An 18,653-nucleotide genomic window follows, 5' to 3' on the forward strand; every position below is an offset into this window, starting at 1 on the left:
AAAACAAGTGCTATGCAGGTGAATTTGTAAGTGGAAACTAATATAATCGTTGCCTCTTTAGAATTAGGTCTTGTAGGTCAAAATAAAACATAGTCAGTCAGTGTTCATTCTTGACTTGCACCACATCAGAGCACTTTTGGCGTTATGGAAACAGGCGGGCCGCTTGAGCAGTCAGGAAACAATTCGCAGTGGAGTACTTCCTTCCTCGCGCTGTGCCATAAAACAGCCCGTGGACAGACAGCAGCCAGTCCGTTTCTCGCGAGGTCATGCCATCTGGTGGATGTTAGATGTATGCACATGCAATGGGCCTACAAATATATAAGACTGCAACTTTTTGGCATTCAATTAATATGGAGAGACGAGATTTGAATATGCATATATATATATATATATTTAGAATACATAAAAAAATACACTTTTAGTCTATATATTTCACAGCAAAGTAAATTGTTTAATCTACTTTGAAAAAGTATAAATTACTTGTAAAATACAGGTACATGTATGTGTGTATGGTATGTATCCAAGAATAGAAAATAAAATAATCATAATTTATCTCTCTTATTCCCTTATTTGAAACATCCCGCCCAAAACCTGGGCCGGAAACCAGAAACAGAAAGGGGTGGAGTTCACCTTATTTCCTGTTTCGTTGTGGAGATATTCTACCGAAGATACTCATTCGTGTGAGGGGATGAAGCTTACAGAATTGCATTTTAATAAGTGAATTGTATTGAAAAGTGTGATCTAAGACTAGTTAAGGACAAATATATTTTCAAGATTATAATTATAAAGTGTGTGTGTGTGTGTGTGTGTGTGTGTGTGTGTGTGTGTGTGTGTGTGTGTGTGTGTGTGTGTGTGTGTTGTGTGTGTGTGTTGTGTGTGTGTGTGGAGTGGCGAGGGTGAAGCACATAGATCAAATATTATTTCACTAAAACAAATTGCACAACATTTATGTTTGTAAAACTGTCGAATTGAATCGAACAATTGTATTTACGCTGCCTCTTAATACCGGTTCAATTAGAATGGCTTAATGGGACTCGGTTCCCATGGTTCCTACAAATGAGGAAATCAAAAGCATTGGATTGTTCCTGAACGACTGATTACTGACTGCTGAATGAGAGGTGTGTCTGCGTGCCTACATAGGCCTACTGTATGTGTCATGAAGCAATGTTATATATTTGACTCATTGATATAATTACTAAATCTCCAAATAAAGAGTTGCCTAATCGAATAGCAGGGCAACATATGCTTATATGCATGCACTTTTTATTTAATGTAATTATGTTAATTAGCTTGTACCAATTCCGTGTTGTAAATAATTGTTATGACTTAAATAATTCATATTATCAATAGTATTACTTTGGGTCCAGCCGGCAGTAATAAAGACTTCTGTAGAGAGAGAGAGAGAGAGAGAGAGAGAGAGAGAGAGAGAGAGAGAGAGAGAGAGAGAGAGAGAGAGAGAGAGAGAGAGAGAGAGAGAGAGAGAGAGAGAGAGAGAGAGAGAGAGAGAGAGAGAGAGAGAGAGAGAGCGAGAGAGAGAGAGAGAGAGAGAGAGAGAGAGAGACTCAGGGGGGTTGGGAGAGACATAGCCTCCCACCTCGCAGCCCTCCCTTCCCGCGATTGAGCCCCATCCCTCTCTCTCCGCGCTTTGACGTCACATGTGCTCCGTTTTAGTTGCTATAGCGACATGTTTCCCTAACCCTCTCCGGTTTTTTTTCTTCTTCCTCTCATCACCCACCCTTGCTTTTGTGCGTGCGTGTGTATGTGTGTGTGTGCGCGTGTTGGTAGGTAGGTCCACAATGTTTCACGGGCAGCAGCAGCATCTTGCAGCACGCAGAACGATGCTTGCCAGCCGGTGAACGAGGAGTGATTCAGCATCCGTTTTTTTCTGTTGCTCAACGCCACGATTGTTTTGTGAGATTTATTTTTGTATTGTTGTCGCGCTTTTCCCATCAGCAGCCTTTCACCCGTCATTCCAAGCAAGGTCACCGTAGAGGGAAAAGACAGTATAACAATGTTTCCAGTCGGAATGTTTTGAGCAGGACTGGACCAGGACTGTTCCCGGACTCGGATCGGACCGTCATCAGCTGGCACGGAATGGTAGGTCTGGGATGGGGAACGGCAGCCCCTGCACCGCGGACGGGATGGACGCGATGCGGGGAGGCTGCTGCTGATGATGGGAGCAGGAGGGTGGGGTGATGAGTATGGATCGGAAACGAAGGTTAATGAAGTCCACTGATCGCAATGCAAATGTGGAAGAAGGGTGGAGGATAAAAGAAAAAAAAAGCGAGAATATCCCTGATACCATAGGCGACTCTGTGTGTATGTGTGTGTGTGCCTTAATGAAGCGACCTCTTGTTCAACAACGACTATAAGGATCCATCACGGAGCATCAAATGCATCACTGCGTCCCGAGCGCTCCTCAATCCAGGATACACTGAATTATCAAAAAAAGGGGCGGGGGGGGGGTGATACCGCATTATTGTTGCTCGATTTAACGTCGTTATCATGGCAATGGGCTTTGCATCATTCTGGTGTGCGTGTACATCATGACACAGAATAACATGTTATGGTGCTGTTGCCCCGGTGGTTTTAGGAATGTAGGCTACAACATGTGCTGCCGTGTTATTATGATGATGTTTTAGCGGCTCCTCAAAGAGCGTGTTGTGGAGTGAGACTCGGTGCTGACGCCCGGGCTCTGAGCACGGTGATCGTGAGACTCGGTGCTGACGCCCGGGCTCTGAGCACGGTGATCTGGAATGATGGCTGACGGTGCTGAGGTTAGAACATATCAGAGTAGGAGTGGTGCAAATGGACGCCTGGATGACGTTCAAAACACAAGCAGCCCCCAAAACACACGCACACACCCACACACGCACGAGCAAGCACGGATGGGCACGCACACACGAATAATTTTAGCGGTCTGCTATATCTCTAATAAGTCCTAGCGTTGCGTAATGTGCCTTTTTTTTGCCTTTCAACTCATCCTTCCTCTTGGGATGCAAGTCACCTGCTGCAGCCTTGTGTCTTTAACGAGCTGTTCTGTCCTACTTCAGAGTGATCGTTTCTGAAGGATAAATGTTAAGAAGAAGAAAAAAGCCTTAACACAAGTCACGATTTGTTTACTTGAAGGCAAGGATGTCCAGTTTCCATCACGTCAGGAAGCTTGTCTCGACACAGAAATCCGCCTACATTTGATGAACCCTTTGGATGTTTTCTATGTCTAAATAGTGTGGCAGGGGTGCAACTTGTGCATTATTGATAAGGAGATGTTAGCAGGCCAAACCTGCGGGAAGGGTGGAGGAGGAGGAGGGAGAGGAAGAGGAGGAGGAGGAGGACGTCCCTTTCGGATGAGGTCCAAGTTTTGCTGCAGACGGGATGGTACAGAATACGTAAACACGCAGTCCTCCGCGAGTCTATCATCCTCTAGATAGGTAGGACTACGTTTGTTTAATCTCAAATCACTTCGGGAAATATTGCTGCAAATATTAAGGATAAATATATATTTCTGTTCCACATAGGCTTAATTTAAAACATCATGTAAGATTCTCCTGGATTGCTGATTGAACGGAAAATACCCATTACAATCCATTCATTGGGATTTGGCATGCGCCCAAATGTTTCTTAGATACTTCCCCTTCAGCAGATCGGTCTAGTTTAAACTTGAAGTGAGCCCTAAGCTCTTAGTTCCAAACGATCACCCATACCGGGACGCCGGTAAACCGTGAGAAGCTCCTGCGATGGCACAGAAAGTCCATTCGGGGAGAAGAACAGGGCTTCAGAATTGTGACCTTGTGTACTAAATTATTCATAAGCAGGAGACCGTGCCTGTTAAAATGCTGCAAAGAGCATACTTAACCATTTATAAAGCTTTTTATATTATATGGATACAGTTAGTAAATCTATATATTCAAGAATTTTGTTAAAGTTCATTCATCTTCCTCATCCCCACGGTTATTCTCATGATGTCATCATCATTGTTATCTTCATGACGTTTATACTAATATTATGATAAATTGTAACGAGGCAAGGTTAACATAGGTTTAGATCACATCTATAATCACTACTATTTATCTGAAGGTATTTTCCTTGCTAAACCTAAATGTATTTGTTGCAATAATTGTCACCTCTGTTATGTCACAGTAATGCAGTATTTTGTGCCGGAGGAAATCAGTCAACAGATTGGGTTATATGAATGAGCAGAGGTTAACTCCAATGGAACTGCACAATATGCTACATTGTAGAATTCAATGCAGTATATAGGGATATTTAAAGCATGTTATTGACCGTTTCTTTTATTATGTTATAGAGAGCTTCCAAGACTGCTGCTACTGTGAAATCTACTGTGAAATCAAATTCCCATCCCAGTGTCTGTTCAGGCAACTGTAGCCTAACATTAGATACAGCCATTGAAGTATATTTCAGGACTAGAGTTTCCATTTGAGAACAATATACAACTAAATAACTCATACCTAATTCATCGTGGCTGGATGATGATTGTTGGGACAAAAATATAGAATGTGTGATGTAGCAGGACCGAATCTGTTAGTTTTGCTGTTTACCAAGAGGGTTAGGTGCCTCAGCTCTTCAGCTGTTATCCTGCTACGTGTGATGTTCAGCCACCCTGCTGCAAGGCACACATTGTAGTTTGTTATGACAAGACACACACACAGCAGATCCGCTTTCAGGGGGATTTTTATGTAAACAGGAGCTGTGGATGCTAATTATTACCCAATTATGGCCTTCTCCTCTCTTAATGGTGAAGTTAATGATTACCTATGTTAATTGGTCGTTCCACAAAGGATTCTTTAGGGAAACGAGCCGCAGTTGAAGCATGGAGGAACTGGAACAACAGAATGTGTTTGTTTAAATGCGCTAGCGTATGTATAAAGCCCCCAACTTTATATCAGGTATACAGTCTCATCCCTGGTGTACTGGACCAACTGGCAGGCTGGCGTTGTCTTCTCCATCGCTTATCAGAGTCGGAACTCCCACTTGTGATGTCACAAAATAATCGATCTGAAAATGGCAGGCCAAACCACCTCACACCTGGTGGTGGAACAGGGGCCCTTTAACACTTGACTGCTTCCACCAAATATGTTGTTCCACAGACAGTATGTATGGAACCTGCATGATGGCACCACACATAATGACAAACATGCTCCTCAATAGTGATACTGGGTTACTGTGTGGTCCCTAAAGGAACTGGCTACAAATTATGAATGCACTTCAGTATTGCCTCAGAACTCATTGCAATACCTGTCAGGCTGACTTTTATTTGAGAAAAGATGGAAATCGAGGAAATAACTGCGGGAAGCGTGTAGAAGACACGTACCATCCATGAGGTTAAATGAATACTATCAATGGACATACACCGCTATCTTTTATAGCTCTTTCTAGCTTTAGCAACAGTTCTTGAGAATATAAGAGGGAAATACTTATCATTTCCTGTGGTTTGTACCATAGTATGGATGTCTATTGCATTCATTTAGGATCCTGCTGTTTTCATGTGGTTTTACCTTCGCAATATATTCATTCACAATATTAAACAGCATGAATATATTGTTGCACTTAGTTTTGAATGTCCAAGGTTCAAATCATGCTTGTTATGGGTAAACCCAGCAGTGCCTTGTGGATTGAGTGAAACAAATAGCCAGACAAGTGGCGCTGCCATGTCCCTGAAGCTGGTTTGGGTTGAAATGCTCCAATATAGTGTTGATAGTTCTCAATTCCTACTTGCTCTGAATTGGGAATCAAAGACATGTCATGATCAACACTCTACAACAGATCAATAGTTAAGAGATAGTGATATTTCGATTTGGAAGTATATCAATGAAGTAAGATTGATATTCAAAGGGAGTGAGATTCCAACAAGCCTTCTCAGGAGTGTCACTCGTGTCCCTGTGCTCGCTAGCGTTTCCATGACTTCAGAGGAGAAAGAAGACATTCAGTATTATGTACATAATTGGATGTGTTGAAATGGGCTATGAATTAGGACAAAGTGTTTAGAACAAATCTTTGGCAAGAAGGAAGCAACAATTAGTCAGAGGGCGGACGTCTGGGTGGATGGATCGTAGTGCCTTTGTTTATCGATACCTTATGTACATTCTGCATACGGATTGAATCGGATTATCGTCGAGTTTTGACGCAAAGCTGGACGGGGCGGAACAGCCGGGTGGGCTGCTCTCTGCAGGGTACTGCTGACTGCGCTTCACGCTCATTAAGTACAGAAGGCTATGCGTCCTTATTAACACCAATCTACTCTGGAGAATCTGCAGCGTCAGATGCCGGCCTCTACAGTTTAGCCTTTAAACGACGGGGGCCGTGTTCCTGACCAAAGAACAACGACACGAGAGAGACCGAGAGGCTGGGCTCCGCTGTACAAACAATTACATCAATAAATAATCGCCGGAGAGCCCTGATTCTCCGTAGCCTCTCCGCAGCGGTACCGTCTCTACAGCGGTGGTGGAGGGTGGAGCGTCGACTTGTTTTTCCTGGCTGGGGCCTGCGGAGCCGAGGCCGTCCCAGAGGGGGGGGGGGGGGGGGGGGGGAGGGCTGCGAGCTGCAGGCCCGTGCGAGGGCCCTGCTTGGGCGTGTGTTTGGCTCAGGCTGCACACTTAAGCAACGGCGCGTACTGCAGGAGAGGCTGAGGCTGCTAAACCGAGCAATCACCGTGGAGCTGCCGGTAAAGACCAGGAGCGGGGGGGGGGGGGGGGGGGGGGAGGGAGGAGCGGAGAGGGGGCAGGCTGGGAACAGGGATGACTGGCTTGCTGAAAGGAGGGATGGATGGATGGATGGATGGATGGATGGATGGATGGATGGATGGATGGATGGACGGACGGACGGATGGATGGATGGATGGATGGATGGACAGACGGATGGATGGATGGATGGACGGATGAATGATGGACGGATGAAGGGAGGGATGGATGGATGGATGGATGGATGAATGATGGACGGATGAATTGAGAGATGGATGGATGGATGGATGAAGTGAGAGATGGATGGATGGATGGAGAGATGAATGATGGACGGATGAAGGGAGGGATGGAAGGCGGCCTGGATGGTGGATGTTGGATGGATGAATGGATATCCAGAGGGATGGATTCTGGATGGATTCTGGATGATTTGATGGATGAATAGATGGTTAGATGGACGGATGGAAGTATGGTGTGACAGGGGGATGTATGGATGATGGATGGATAGGTAGATGGCTGGGGGGGAGGGACAAAGGGGAAACATAAATTGGTTAACCATGGGCACGTTGTAGAGCATTGTGAATGCAGGGGTGTCACATAAAGGCATTCACAAGGGGAGGATGGGACAGGGACTGTTCATGGGAGGCTGCTGCTGGATCCGACCGGTGTACAGAACCAAAGGCTGTGATCAGGGAGAGAACAGTGTTCATTCAGCTTCCTGGTGAATAGTCGGAATCACTTGTTATGCTGCGACATTCACATGACACAAAGATCCTTCGAGTAAATGGAGGCCTGAATTGCCCGAGAATGAATCCCGGCTTCAACAGATGAAATGATGATTGATGAGAGGTAGATATTGCTTTTCTGTGGACCATCTTAAAGAGGTGGCACTTCATTGGTTTCTGTCAATTGTTTTGTATATGATAACATCCTTTTATGGGATAACCTGTCACAGAATTAGCCTTTGGAATACTGTGTCTACCAGGGCCCTCCTCCTGGAGTTAAACTAGCCTTCAGGGGACATTTAGATTAAATGGGGCCCCTGGCTGGGCTTTTATGTAGGGTTTGGTGTTTCGGTGATTATATTGTGTCTGACTTGGGTGTTTAAGGTAATATGTTATACATTACATTTGAGCGAGTCCCATTTGTGTGATCACAACTGCTCCTGAATTGCCTCGCATTACACTGTTTTCCCATAATAAAAGGAAACTGTGTTTTTTGTGTTTTTAAACGTTGAATAAATGTCTGAAGGGATATTGTAAGCTTAAGTTATATGTATAGGAAGGCATCTTTATTATGAGCAATGTCAATTTCTTGTTTTGGATTATTTCCTTCAGCTACGGCGAGATTTGAAAGACTTTTACTTTGGAGTTACCCTCAAGAGACCCACTATCTGTATCTGCATAGTGACAGTCTGAGTCAATCTCAATGATATTATATATAAAGATTAAATTAATCAGGCATTAGTAATCCTCATCATTGTCATCATCAGGGGAAACCCAACAATGGGACACAACATTGACCAAAGGCAGAATGATTAGAGTGCATTTGCATGGACTATTGTCCAGTGTGTCAGAGAAGCCCTGCCCAGTTCCCATGCCCCCCCCCCCCCCCTTCCCCCCCGCCCCGGCGTCTCCACAGAACCTGGAACAGCCTGTGAATATTAAGGACCAGCAACAGTAGGGAGGAATGGCAAGCGATCCTGAAGACACACAAAGATAAACAGTAAGACACACAGAAGAGCAGGCGGACTGACTAAGCTCTACACTGAGTAACAGACTTACAGGCACACATGAATTAAGCCACTCAGATAGACACATGTACAAATAGACAGATGTTGAGATGCAAATATGATACAAATACAGATACACACACAGATATAATGACACAGATGTATAAAGACACACAATCAATCAAAGTCAGTTCTAGATTAGCTCTGATTTATGTCATCATATTGGTATTTGTATTCACTTTGTTTCGGTTGAGGCTGTTGTGCTATTATGCATCAAGACGGTAAAATAACTACAAACCATAATAATAATAACAACACAGTCCCTATGTTTGTTCATGAGTTTTTTTGGCACAGAAAGCTGATGTCTTGCTATGAGAGAGGAAACAAACAACTTTATCAGATCACGTAGGCTGCAGATTTCCAATAAACTAGAACACACACACACACACACACACACACACACACACACACACACACACACACACACACACACACACACACACACACACACACACACACACACACACACACACACACACACACACACACCAACAGAAAAGCAACAAGAGATTTATTTTCATCCCCTTAGTAAAATTGTTGAATAACTTCAAAGACAATTGCAGGCTCGAAAAAAGGATTTCACTTCAAAAGGAAAAGGGCGTCCATCTTGTTTCCAGATCAACCTCGGGCGTCTTTACTCTCTCATGAGGCCAGTGCCACCTTGATGCCTCTCTCAAGTGACCAAGTGTTCTTTCAAGGTGTGCGTGTGTGTGTGTGTGTGTCACTGTGTGTCTGTTTGTGTCCTTGTCGCAGAGACTCATAACTGCATTGTGGTGTCACTTTCGTGTTTTGTGTGTGAATGTTAAAGAAAGGTGAGTGATAGTGCCTGTGTGTGTGTGTGTGTGTGTGTGGGGGGGGGGGGTTGTGTGTGTGTATCTTTGTGTGTGTGTGTGGTTGTATACGTGTGTGAGTGTATGTGTGTGTGTGTGTATGTGTGTGTGTGTGTGTGTGTGTGTGTGTGTGTGTGTGTGTGTGTGTGTGTGTCTCTGTTTGTGTGTGTGTGTGTGTGTTTGTGTGTGCGTCTGCTATAATGGGTCCAGTGTGGTGTCTCCTCTGATGAGGTATTTGAGTATTAACATGTACAATGCATCACTAATACAGCATCTTGTATTAATCAGGTGAATTAATGAAACCCATTTCCGGGAAACCCATTAAAACTATTAAGAATATATAAAAATGTACCCTTATAGCGTACTAAATATGGAGCGAATAGTAATTTTCAAACAATACATGCCATACTTTTGAAACTATTGCATTTATATTTGGTTGTGTAATGCAAAGGCATAGCTACCTTTATAATTATCATCATCATGCACCTTATCCGTGTTGAAATAATAACCACAACATCTATTCGTTCACAAATGTGGTTTGAATAGTAATTCATATAATGTTCACACAAGATTGAATAATGGTTTTACAATACAGGATGATATTTGCTATTCCCTACTTGTGAAATCGTTCCAGGCTTTGGTAAGGGCATACTGACAGCATCTACTAGACCTATTTTTTCTTGATGTAGTAATCCTGCTGGCTGAAGACTACCTATTTATTATTATTATAATACATTTTCCCTCTTCTATTGTGCCAGGACAGGGCTTGGGAGTCTGCGCTTGCTTATTAAAGTTATGATATGCCAGATAGTTATTGGAAATCCAAGTGGAGAGGGGTGAGAGTCGACTGGGAGACTAGCAGGCCAGTACCTTCATTCTGATCGTGATGAAACAAAAGGGCGTGTGTGTTGCCAAGGAAACCGGCCAAGGCAATGTCTCCCAGCCGTGGCTGTGTAGCTTCCTAATATTGTTTGTATGTCCTCCTTCATCGTCGCATGTACTTTTGGCTGTTGGGCTTGTGTTACATTATGTAAACATGTGCTGTTGTATATAACTTGTATTTTTATAGTCCAGGTACAAACTATCCTATTTGTAGTCTGTTCTTGAAACCGAAACTGAGGTTTCACATGTATGGATTGTGAGACGTTACGGGATATTACGACAATCATATGTTTATGGATTATGATGCAATGATGCAGTTGAATGTGATGGTTTCTGTCTTGTTGGAAAGCAGATCAGTTTAAGCAGCATTATTTATTTAGTAATTTATTTAACAGGGACAATGGACAGTAAATAACCGTCCCAGAATTAGCTAGGAAGTAACATTTTGTCTGCAGTCCAGTGAGTAACTTAAACTGAGGGTTCCATTGGCCGGAAGCTCTTTACTGAGCATTGACACAGGCCTTGGGATTATGGTATGTTCAGTCAACATCCATGTATCTTATTTGCCGTCAAAAGATCTGCAAATTGATGCTCATTGAGTTAGGCATGAAGGCGACCTAGTATCCAATTTAAATGTGAAGTAGACATTCTATTCTTGATGCCATGTCTTGGAAATGAGTGTAATTCTACGGTTTAGAACACAATATGAACTATGGCTTTCGCAGGGTGACATATTTGTCTTGTGCTGACATAATTGTTTTATTATTAATATATTTATATGATGAGACTGTCATATCATTAACTTGGCGTTTGGTCATTAAAAAACGGAATCATATCTTTTTTAATTATAGCCACACAAAAACACAGATTTGCATCTACAATGTCCACCATTGCCGGCCTGATCCACATCCCTTACTGGCTCTGTCTTGCTATACTTGTCTTTTCAATTGAAACAAATTTGACATTGCATTAAATTGAGCGGAAAGGTGCTTCAAACTGCACAAATAGTTTTTGCAATTGGAGATAACAGGTTTTAGTGTGTGATGTATTATGCAGCATTATATGCAGCGTTAGACACACATTAGGCCTAATATAGCCGAACCCCCGGTCAATTTTCCACCATGACACTGCAGTAAAAAGCTGAATGGAAGAGTCACTCTAAAATAGGGCAAACTGAAAATCTTCTTTCCGTCCTACATTTCTGTCTTAAAATCACCCACTCCCTTGGGATTAGTGACTGAGCTCAATTATTATTATTAGAGGGCAGGTGGCGATGAGAATTGCATCTCCAGCCACGAGTGCTAGTCATTTAATGAGGTTATGTTAGGAGATGGACTCTCAGTTTTTCATACTTTCAATCATACAATAATCAATATATTAGCCTTAGATAATAATAACTGTGTGTCTTGTTATCTGACCTATTTAGGGTATTTAGCATTTTATTGAGGATGATTCTACATTTTCCGTAATACAATTATTTGTAGCATGCGTATGAATCTTTCCGCGTATGAAATATGTATGTTAACTTGTACCCTACTTCTTTTACACTAGACTCTTACTAATCCCGTTCTTTCCTCTGCCTACTCCCCTCTCCTCTGCTCGTGTCCTCCAGGTATTTATGAGCAGACATTTCTTATACAACTGCAGCCAACCCATCCTGGATGTGAAGATAGCTTTTTGTCAGGTGTGTGTTCCTTACAGGTAAAAATAAGGTACAGTACCAATTCTGTTCCATGTTCCCGTCACTGTCTTGTTTCTGTGCTTAGGGTCAGATTAGTCCCAAAAAACGTTTTGCAGTGCATGTTTACAGCACAACAGACTAGTCTGCATCAAATGTTTACAACACGTTTTAAACATTTGATTTAAACAACTGTTACTGTACTGTCTCGTCTGTATCCCCCAGAACTGAAGTAATCTTCATTAAGAGTAATGTTACCATACAGAATAAGATTATTATGACAAAGGTGATAATTGGCATGCTGATTGATTGCCGTTTCATAATTGTGATTATTAATATTGTTATTATCAGTAGTATTTTGAATCTATAGTATTCATGTGACCATATTATGAATGTAATGCAAAGAACTGCAACTATGAGAGATTATTGACAAATAACAATTAATTTCCAATTGTATATGTATCTACCGGGACTTAACCTATGACAAGCACTGGATGCCAACACATCCAATGACATAAGAAATAGACATGTCATTGGTTAAGCAATGTCAACAATACTCATGAATGAATCTTTCAACTGCTAATATGAGTTATCAAGCCTATGCCATGCAATGTATTCTTGCTTTAATGTAAACACAAACGTCCTCTTCATGGTCACTGACTGCTCTCCCCCTTCCCGCCACGCACAGGGTTTTGGAAAACAAGTGGATGTGTCATATATCGGCAAGCATTACAACATGAGTAAAAGCAAAGTGGACAACCAGTTCTACAGCGTGGAAGTGGGAGACTCTACCTTCACAGTCCTAAAGCGCTACCAGAATCTCAAACCCATTGGCTCGGGGGCCCAGGGCATCGTATGGTAAGCACTTCCTGGTTGTCAACACCGGGTCATTTTTTTCATTCATTCAAAATGTTCAAAATTTTATACGCCTAAGTACAAATGCAGAAGGACGGTATCTCATTGCTTGTGTGAGCAAATGTTCAGAGATAAAAAACAAATGCACGTTTGAAAATAACAATGAGAAGGCTACAGGGATGGATAGATTGGATTTAAATATATATAGAATCTCTAAAGATATACATATGATTATGGTTTGTGCAGTAGTTGAATTGCAAGGTTGCATAATTAAAGGGTGTGACTGCATGACAGCAACTTAGTCGGATTCACGAATGGGAAATAAAAATGCATGAGTCAATAATAGCACATCCAAGGTCTACATGTGGGCTGCACATGTATAAGAGGTCTCTTGTGTTAGAGCACTTGAATGTTATATGTATGTGTGTGTAGACAGAGAGAGAGAGAGCGAGAGCGAGAGCGAGAGAGAGAGAGAAAAGATGATGACCATGCATGTTACAAGCTGTAAGAAATACATTTAAGAAAGAACCTGTTTGAGTTGACCATAAGGAACTAGGCACAGTGAATAAATGCTTTGGATTGCAGTGGCAAATGCTGTACATATTGTCAACCTCCTAACATCTAAATGCAAAATTCAAAGACGGTCATTGACTGCACAGGGACGATCTGTTTGTGATCTGTTTGTTTTTAATTATTCCTCAAAATCACGACGGCACCTCGGTATGGTTTGGAATTCATAATGTTTAGTTGTAGCCATGCTAGTCATAGTCCCCATTATGTCCTACTTTTAAATTGTGGTTTAAGAGGGTTAAGGTATTAGTCTCCACATCACTACATTTAATTCAAAACAATTCAGCATGAACAAGGGACATGGGTAATCTCACTTGAGTCCTGCTATAAATATGAGGGGTGCAGCAGCAGAGCCTTATTTCAAACAAAATCAATGGCACTTGAATTGAACAAGCCTCTTCAAGACCAGCTTATTCATTGTCTCCCTCCTCCTCCTCCTCCTCCTCCTCCACATCCCTCACCCCTTCACTGGTCCTATTCCAAAGCGATCGTGCACACAGAGCCGTAGAGGGTAGAGCCCGGCCCGGCGGCCCAGCCCACGCCCCGCATGGGTGAACTGGTTCAGGGGGCTTGCGTGTGGGCAGCAGGGTGGCGGGGCGGGGAGGACCAGAGGAGCGGACCCGCTGTGCTGGGCTCCCCCCTGGCCCTGCCCTTTTGTTCCGCTCCACCCCTGTCAGATGGTGATGGTGTTATCGCCGCCGCTATAAACCCATATTAACCCCACCCGACTGAGGATAACAGCCAGCTGCCTGATTGCGGATGATGACCGAGTACGCAGTGAATTTGGCGTGTCTAGGAGATTATGTGACAGAATATTATAAATATCCGTGGTAAATAGGGGGATTCATGTGGATTGTTTAGAGGTCGTTTGTAAAGCCATCGTTGGAGTGTAAAGGACGGTCGATCGAATGGAGGCGCTGAAGTTACTCGGTCTGAAACCAAAAAAAAGGGAATGCCATTTAATCTGTTGGATCTTATTTCATGGATATCTGGTTTTACTCCTCAGTGAAGTGTATTTTAGTTGAACATTTTCACATATAGCCACTGAAAGGGCAAACTATATCCCCATCCACGCACGCACACACACACACACTGTAATGATCACTAGTATTATTGTGATATATATTAAAATATAATATCATATTATTTATTTATCGGTGCATGAGTTCCTGACGTTTATAACTGGCGCCACAATGTCATTCCGTTTCAAGTTACCGTCTTACAAACAACCATGCTTTTTATCACTGTTACTTCTTTTATTTAACCTTTTTAGCCTGCACACCTTACTGGATACCCTCCCTTGTGGTGCCTGGGATTTCTACAAAGACCTGCGTCAAGGGTTATCAGTGCCCCCTGTTAACGTTACACGTATAGGTTAAGGTATAAATAAGGGTTGGAGTGACGATGAATAAGTAAAGGAAAGCCGTGGTGTGGAGCCGCACCCGCCCTCTACAACACGCACACGCACACGTGAATACACTCACACAAAACATACCCAACATACTCGCAGTGTCGAGACAAAAGAGGGAACAAAAACGAAGACAAAAATAAGGAGGCTCATCCTCTCACTCTCTGTGCCTCTTATGTAACGAGGAGTCGACGTTGTGGTGGCTGTTGACGATGCAGTGAAGCCATGAGCACACACACCAGCATATCACTGGAACAGCTTGGACACCACACCCGCCTGCCTGATCACGACGGTCTGCTTCCGGCGAGGACTTAAACCGTGATCTCTGCGTCGACGATGCACGCACAGCATGAGGTCGTTGAGATAGACGACATCATGACATCATCCTTCACTGAGCCAGGGAGGAGATGACTTACCTCCCCCCTCCCCTCCCCCCTCCCCTCCCCCCCCCCCCCCCCCATCCTCCCCCACACATGGTTCAAACACTTTCGTCAGAGTCAGAAGGCTGCCGCTGTTACCATGGCACCACAGCATCCGCGGCCTGCACACCCTATACAGTCAGAGGACAGGGCAGACGCCGGCACACAGCCTGCTCCTACCGTGTGGCGGGCCGCTAACACACACTGAGACGAGGCCGGAGACCCTCTCCAGAGGACATTAGCGCATAGCGGAGAAGAGAGAGAGAATAATTATTTAGAACAGTGAGTTTATAATTGCAATGGCAAAGCGTATGAAGGAGGTTTTTGGTTAGAATTGTTGGCAGTAGCACTTCGATAGTTAGCATTTTGCTGGTTGCAAGAACTGGATCTTTATACATACACTACGATACAGCTATATATATATATTCTTTAAATGGGCCGTGTGAATTATGGAAAGAAGTTTGGAGAGGGATATAAAAGTGGGTTGAAAGTCAGAATCAAACCTGGTGCACTACATACTGTATGATACATCGCATATATTATGCATGGCTACCACACTAAATGGTTGAGCAAGCAAGGCCACCATATTACTTTAATTGAACATTATGTTGTCATGAGTCATGAGGACATTTTTCATCGAGTGTCTCCGGCTTGCAGTATGTGGGGCGTCTGAGATGGGAAAGATTCATGGGGAAACAAAGGCAACATGAACAATGGCGAAGTACGTTCTCTATTCATCTTTTCCTCCTCTGCATTTCCACTCCATTTGTGCTGAAGTCTCTCGTGCTTCCATAGCAACGAAGAAAAATCCATATGCGGGGACACACTTGTTCAATGTTACCTTGCTTAAGTTCAACAAGGTCATCATCACTTTATTTTTACATTTCTTCAGTTATTTTCCATCTATTTTTCAATTTTCAGTATTCTCAATAAAATAATCCTTAAGATGTTGTTTTTGTGCGAGTGCAGAGCTGCTCATTTTAACAAGGCATCTGTTCTGCGGTTTTATTAAGTGTTAAGAATTTCTCCGAAGATTCTTACACTCATGGGAAGCATTATGCTTTTGATAAGACTACTTATCATGAAGTTTATGAACGACATGTGTTGTTCATGAGGCGGTTAGTGAATGTAACACGCTGCTCATTTCATTACCTAAACAACTGTTTTATATATTGCTCTTATGTGTGCGCGTGCATGCGTGTGTGCATGCATAAATGCCCAAATGAGTGATAAGTGTAATTTTATTCAGACACATAAAAAAAGAAAAATTGCATGCAATAAAAAGCCCTAAACTGTTTTATATGAGTTAAAGGATCTGGCTTAATTAATCGTTAACAACCTTTTAGGGGGGAAACAATAAGTCTCATCTTAAAGATGGAAATGTCTCTCTTATTGCACAACAGGCAGAAGACGTATCTCATAAGACACAACATATAATACATAATAAATTGGAACTAGTCCATCGTCTAGGTCAGGTTATTTCAGAATTGATGATTTGATATTCCCATTGTACGCGGTACTCAGCCAAGTGGTTCTGTTTTCCATCGGCTAAGGGCGGTCAGGGCTTCGACCCTATGACCTCACGGGCTCCAGGATCCTAGAGCGGAGACAATGGGTCTATCTACAGGATGCTGTGTGTTGTCTGGGTCTGGGTCACTCCCTGCCCTGGCTGCAACCAGCCAAAAGAAATGCCATAGATACTGTATCTGCCTGGAAGAGATATCTACTGGAAACACAGAAACAGAAACACATTGCTCAGTTTTATATTGTGATCAGTGGTTAAAAACGATATATACGGTAAATTGAGAACCATGTATTTTATTCCTTCGCTATCACTCAATTAGCATCCTCAACAGAACTCTGTTCCCAACTGGTTGTTTTGTGAGTTGTTGATGTTTTTATGTTTATTAACGTGAGCCCATTTTGATGGAGCCTCAACCATTTTCTGTCACTGTTGGATGGACAGTACAAAGCCTTCAGCTTATCTATTCCTTATCTACTGCCAAAATCCTATTTGGAACCGTTATATGGTCCGGCTGGCTTGCTCATCCGCTGGTACATCACTTCCACTGTTGCAGTAACTCCCACAGCAACAGTCCCACCACAGGCTATGTGCCAGGAGCCTCACAAATTGACAAAATGTCACTTTCACACGCAATCAACTGCTGCTCGTCTGACCTGTAATCCTGAGTCATTAATATTTCAGAGCGTTTGCTTATCTAAACGACTTGTATAGAGTTGTTTGTGTCTGTGCGAGTGTGCGTTCGTGTGTGTGTGCACACGCATACATGCGTGTGTGTGTGTGTGCGTGGGGTGGGGTGAGGTTGTTGCAATAGTCAAGATCAACGTTTTTCTGATTCTGAATCAGATCCAAGAACTAACAGCAGGTGGTCATTTTTCCCTGGTAATTGTCATTAATATCAGAAACATATTGATTGCGACCCTGTGTTTCTGTGTTGCTTCCTGCAGCGCGGGCTACGATGCGGTCCTGGACAGAAATGTGGCCATCAAAAAGCTGAGCAGACCGTTCCAGAACCAGACGCACTCTAAGAGGGCGTACCGGGAGCTAGTGCTCATGAAATGTGTCAACCACAAAAACGTGAGGAATTATTAGAGCATGCCTTGTTTTATATATTTAAAGACAATAAAGGGGAGAATGCTGTGTCATGTTGGTCAAGATCTGTGTTCAACTGGGTGTTTTTCTTTCCTTTTGCAGATCATCAGTTTATTAAATGTTTTCACACCACAGAAATCATTAGAGGAATTCCAAGATGTGTAAGTACACTATATTTTTTATACATTTCCTCAATGTGGAAATGCTTAAGTTAGCATTTAACATCTATCATTTGTTTACAAGAAATAAATGATAATGGTAATGATAATGATTGTATCCACCAAAATTGGCAGATACAGTGGTAGCACAACAACATAAACAGTACAATTACATTTTTGTAATTGTTGAAAATGAGCTATATCCATGGTCTCACAAATAAGACACTAGATTAGCATCTGCAGTCTGAATGCAGACGAGCTCCGATCTGAAGAACAGGGCGTGTCTGTTTCTTTTGCTTCTTACTTATTTCGACCACACATTGCTGGAGGAAGGGATCTGTTCACCTCATTGGTGAACACAAACTGTAGCAACCAGCAGTAGTGAACTGTATACAGCAGTCTTTAAAGCTTTGCAAATCAATGCAGAATAGACTGACCACTGAAGAAAAGATAGATACGCCACTGAAGATACACAATTGAGATCACTTTGGTAGAAACTAAACAGGAAACAAGGCCTAGTTTCCAGTTCCTGGTTTCGGCCCAGGTTCTGCACCATCCTCCCCTAGAAGTTCTGCTACCACATAGTAGGATCCCGGATTATGTCCATGGTGTTGCAAGAGATGCTGGCTAGTGAGTCACCTGCCGGCGGTCATTTGAGGTGCCGGGCATCCGGTCATGATCACAGCAACACACTATGTTTGACTGTGATGGTTTTTCCACAGCACGGTGCAGTGCAGTCACATTGTACCGCA

The 18,653-nt window shown here is 42.9% G+C and overlaps 1 protein-coding gene across 7 annotated transcripts in view; it reads left to right on the forward strand.

Moving 5' to 3' along the window:
* Positions 1-1,649: 1,649 nt before the first annotated feature.
* mapk10 (mitogen-activated protein kinase 10) overlaps positions 1,650-18,653 on the forward strand; it is a 32,518-nt gene continuing 15,514 nt past the window's right edge. For 3 of the 7 annotated variants that reach the window (XM_060038214.1, XM_060038215.1, XM_060038216.1), the window contains exons 1-5: positions 1,655-2,097; positions 11,812-11,883; positions 12,566-12,735; positions 17,599-17,728; positions 17,846-17,904. In XM_060038214.1, the coding sequence (XP_059894197.1) occupies positions 2,095-2,097; positions 11,812-11,883; positions 12,566-12,735; positions 17,599-17,728; positions 17,846-17,904 (434 nt within the window). In that variant the 5' untranslated portion in view covers positions 1,655-2,094. Of the gene's footprint in view, positions 2,098-11,811; positions 11,912-12,565; positions 12,736-17,598; positions 17,729-17,845; positions 17,905-18,653 lie in introns of all 7 variants that reach the window. The other 4 variants (XM_060038211.1, XM_060038209.1, XM_060038212.1 and 1 more) reach the window with 4 other exon arrangements.

The sequence above is a fragment of the Gadus macrocephalus genome, chromosome 19 (assembly GCF_031168955.1).
Source record: "Gadus macrocephalus chromosome 19, ASM3116895v1".
Classification (NCBI taxonomy): domain Eukaryota; kingdom Metazoa; phylum Chordata; class Actinopteri; order Gadiformes; family Gadidae; genus Gadus; species Gadus macrocephalus.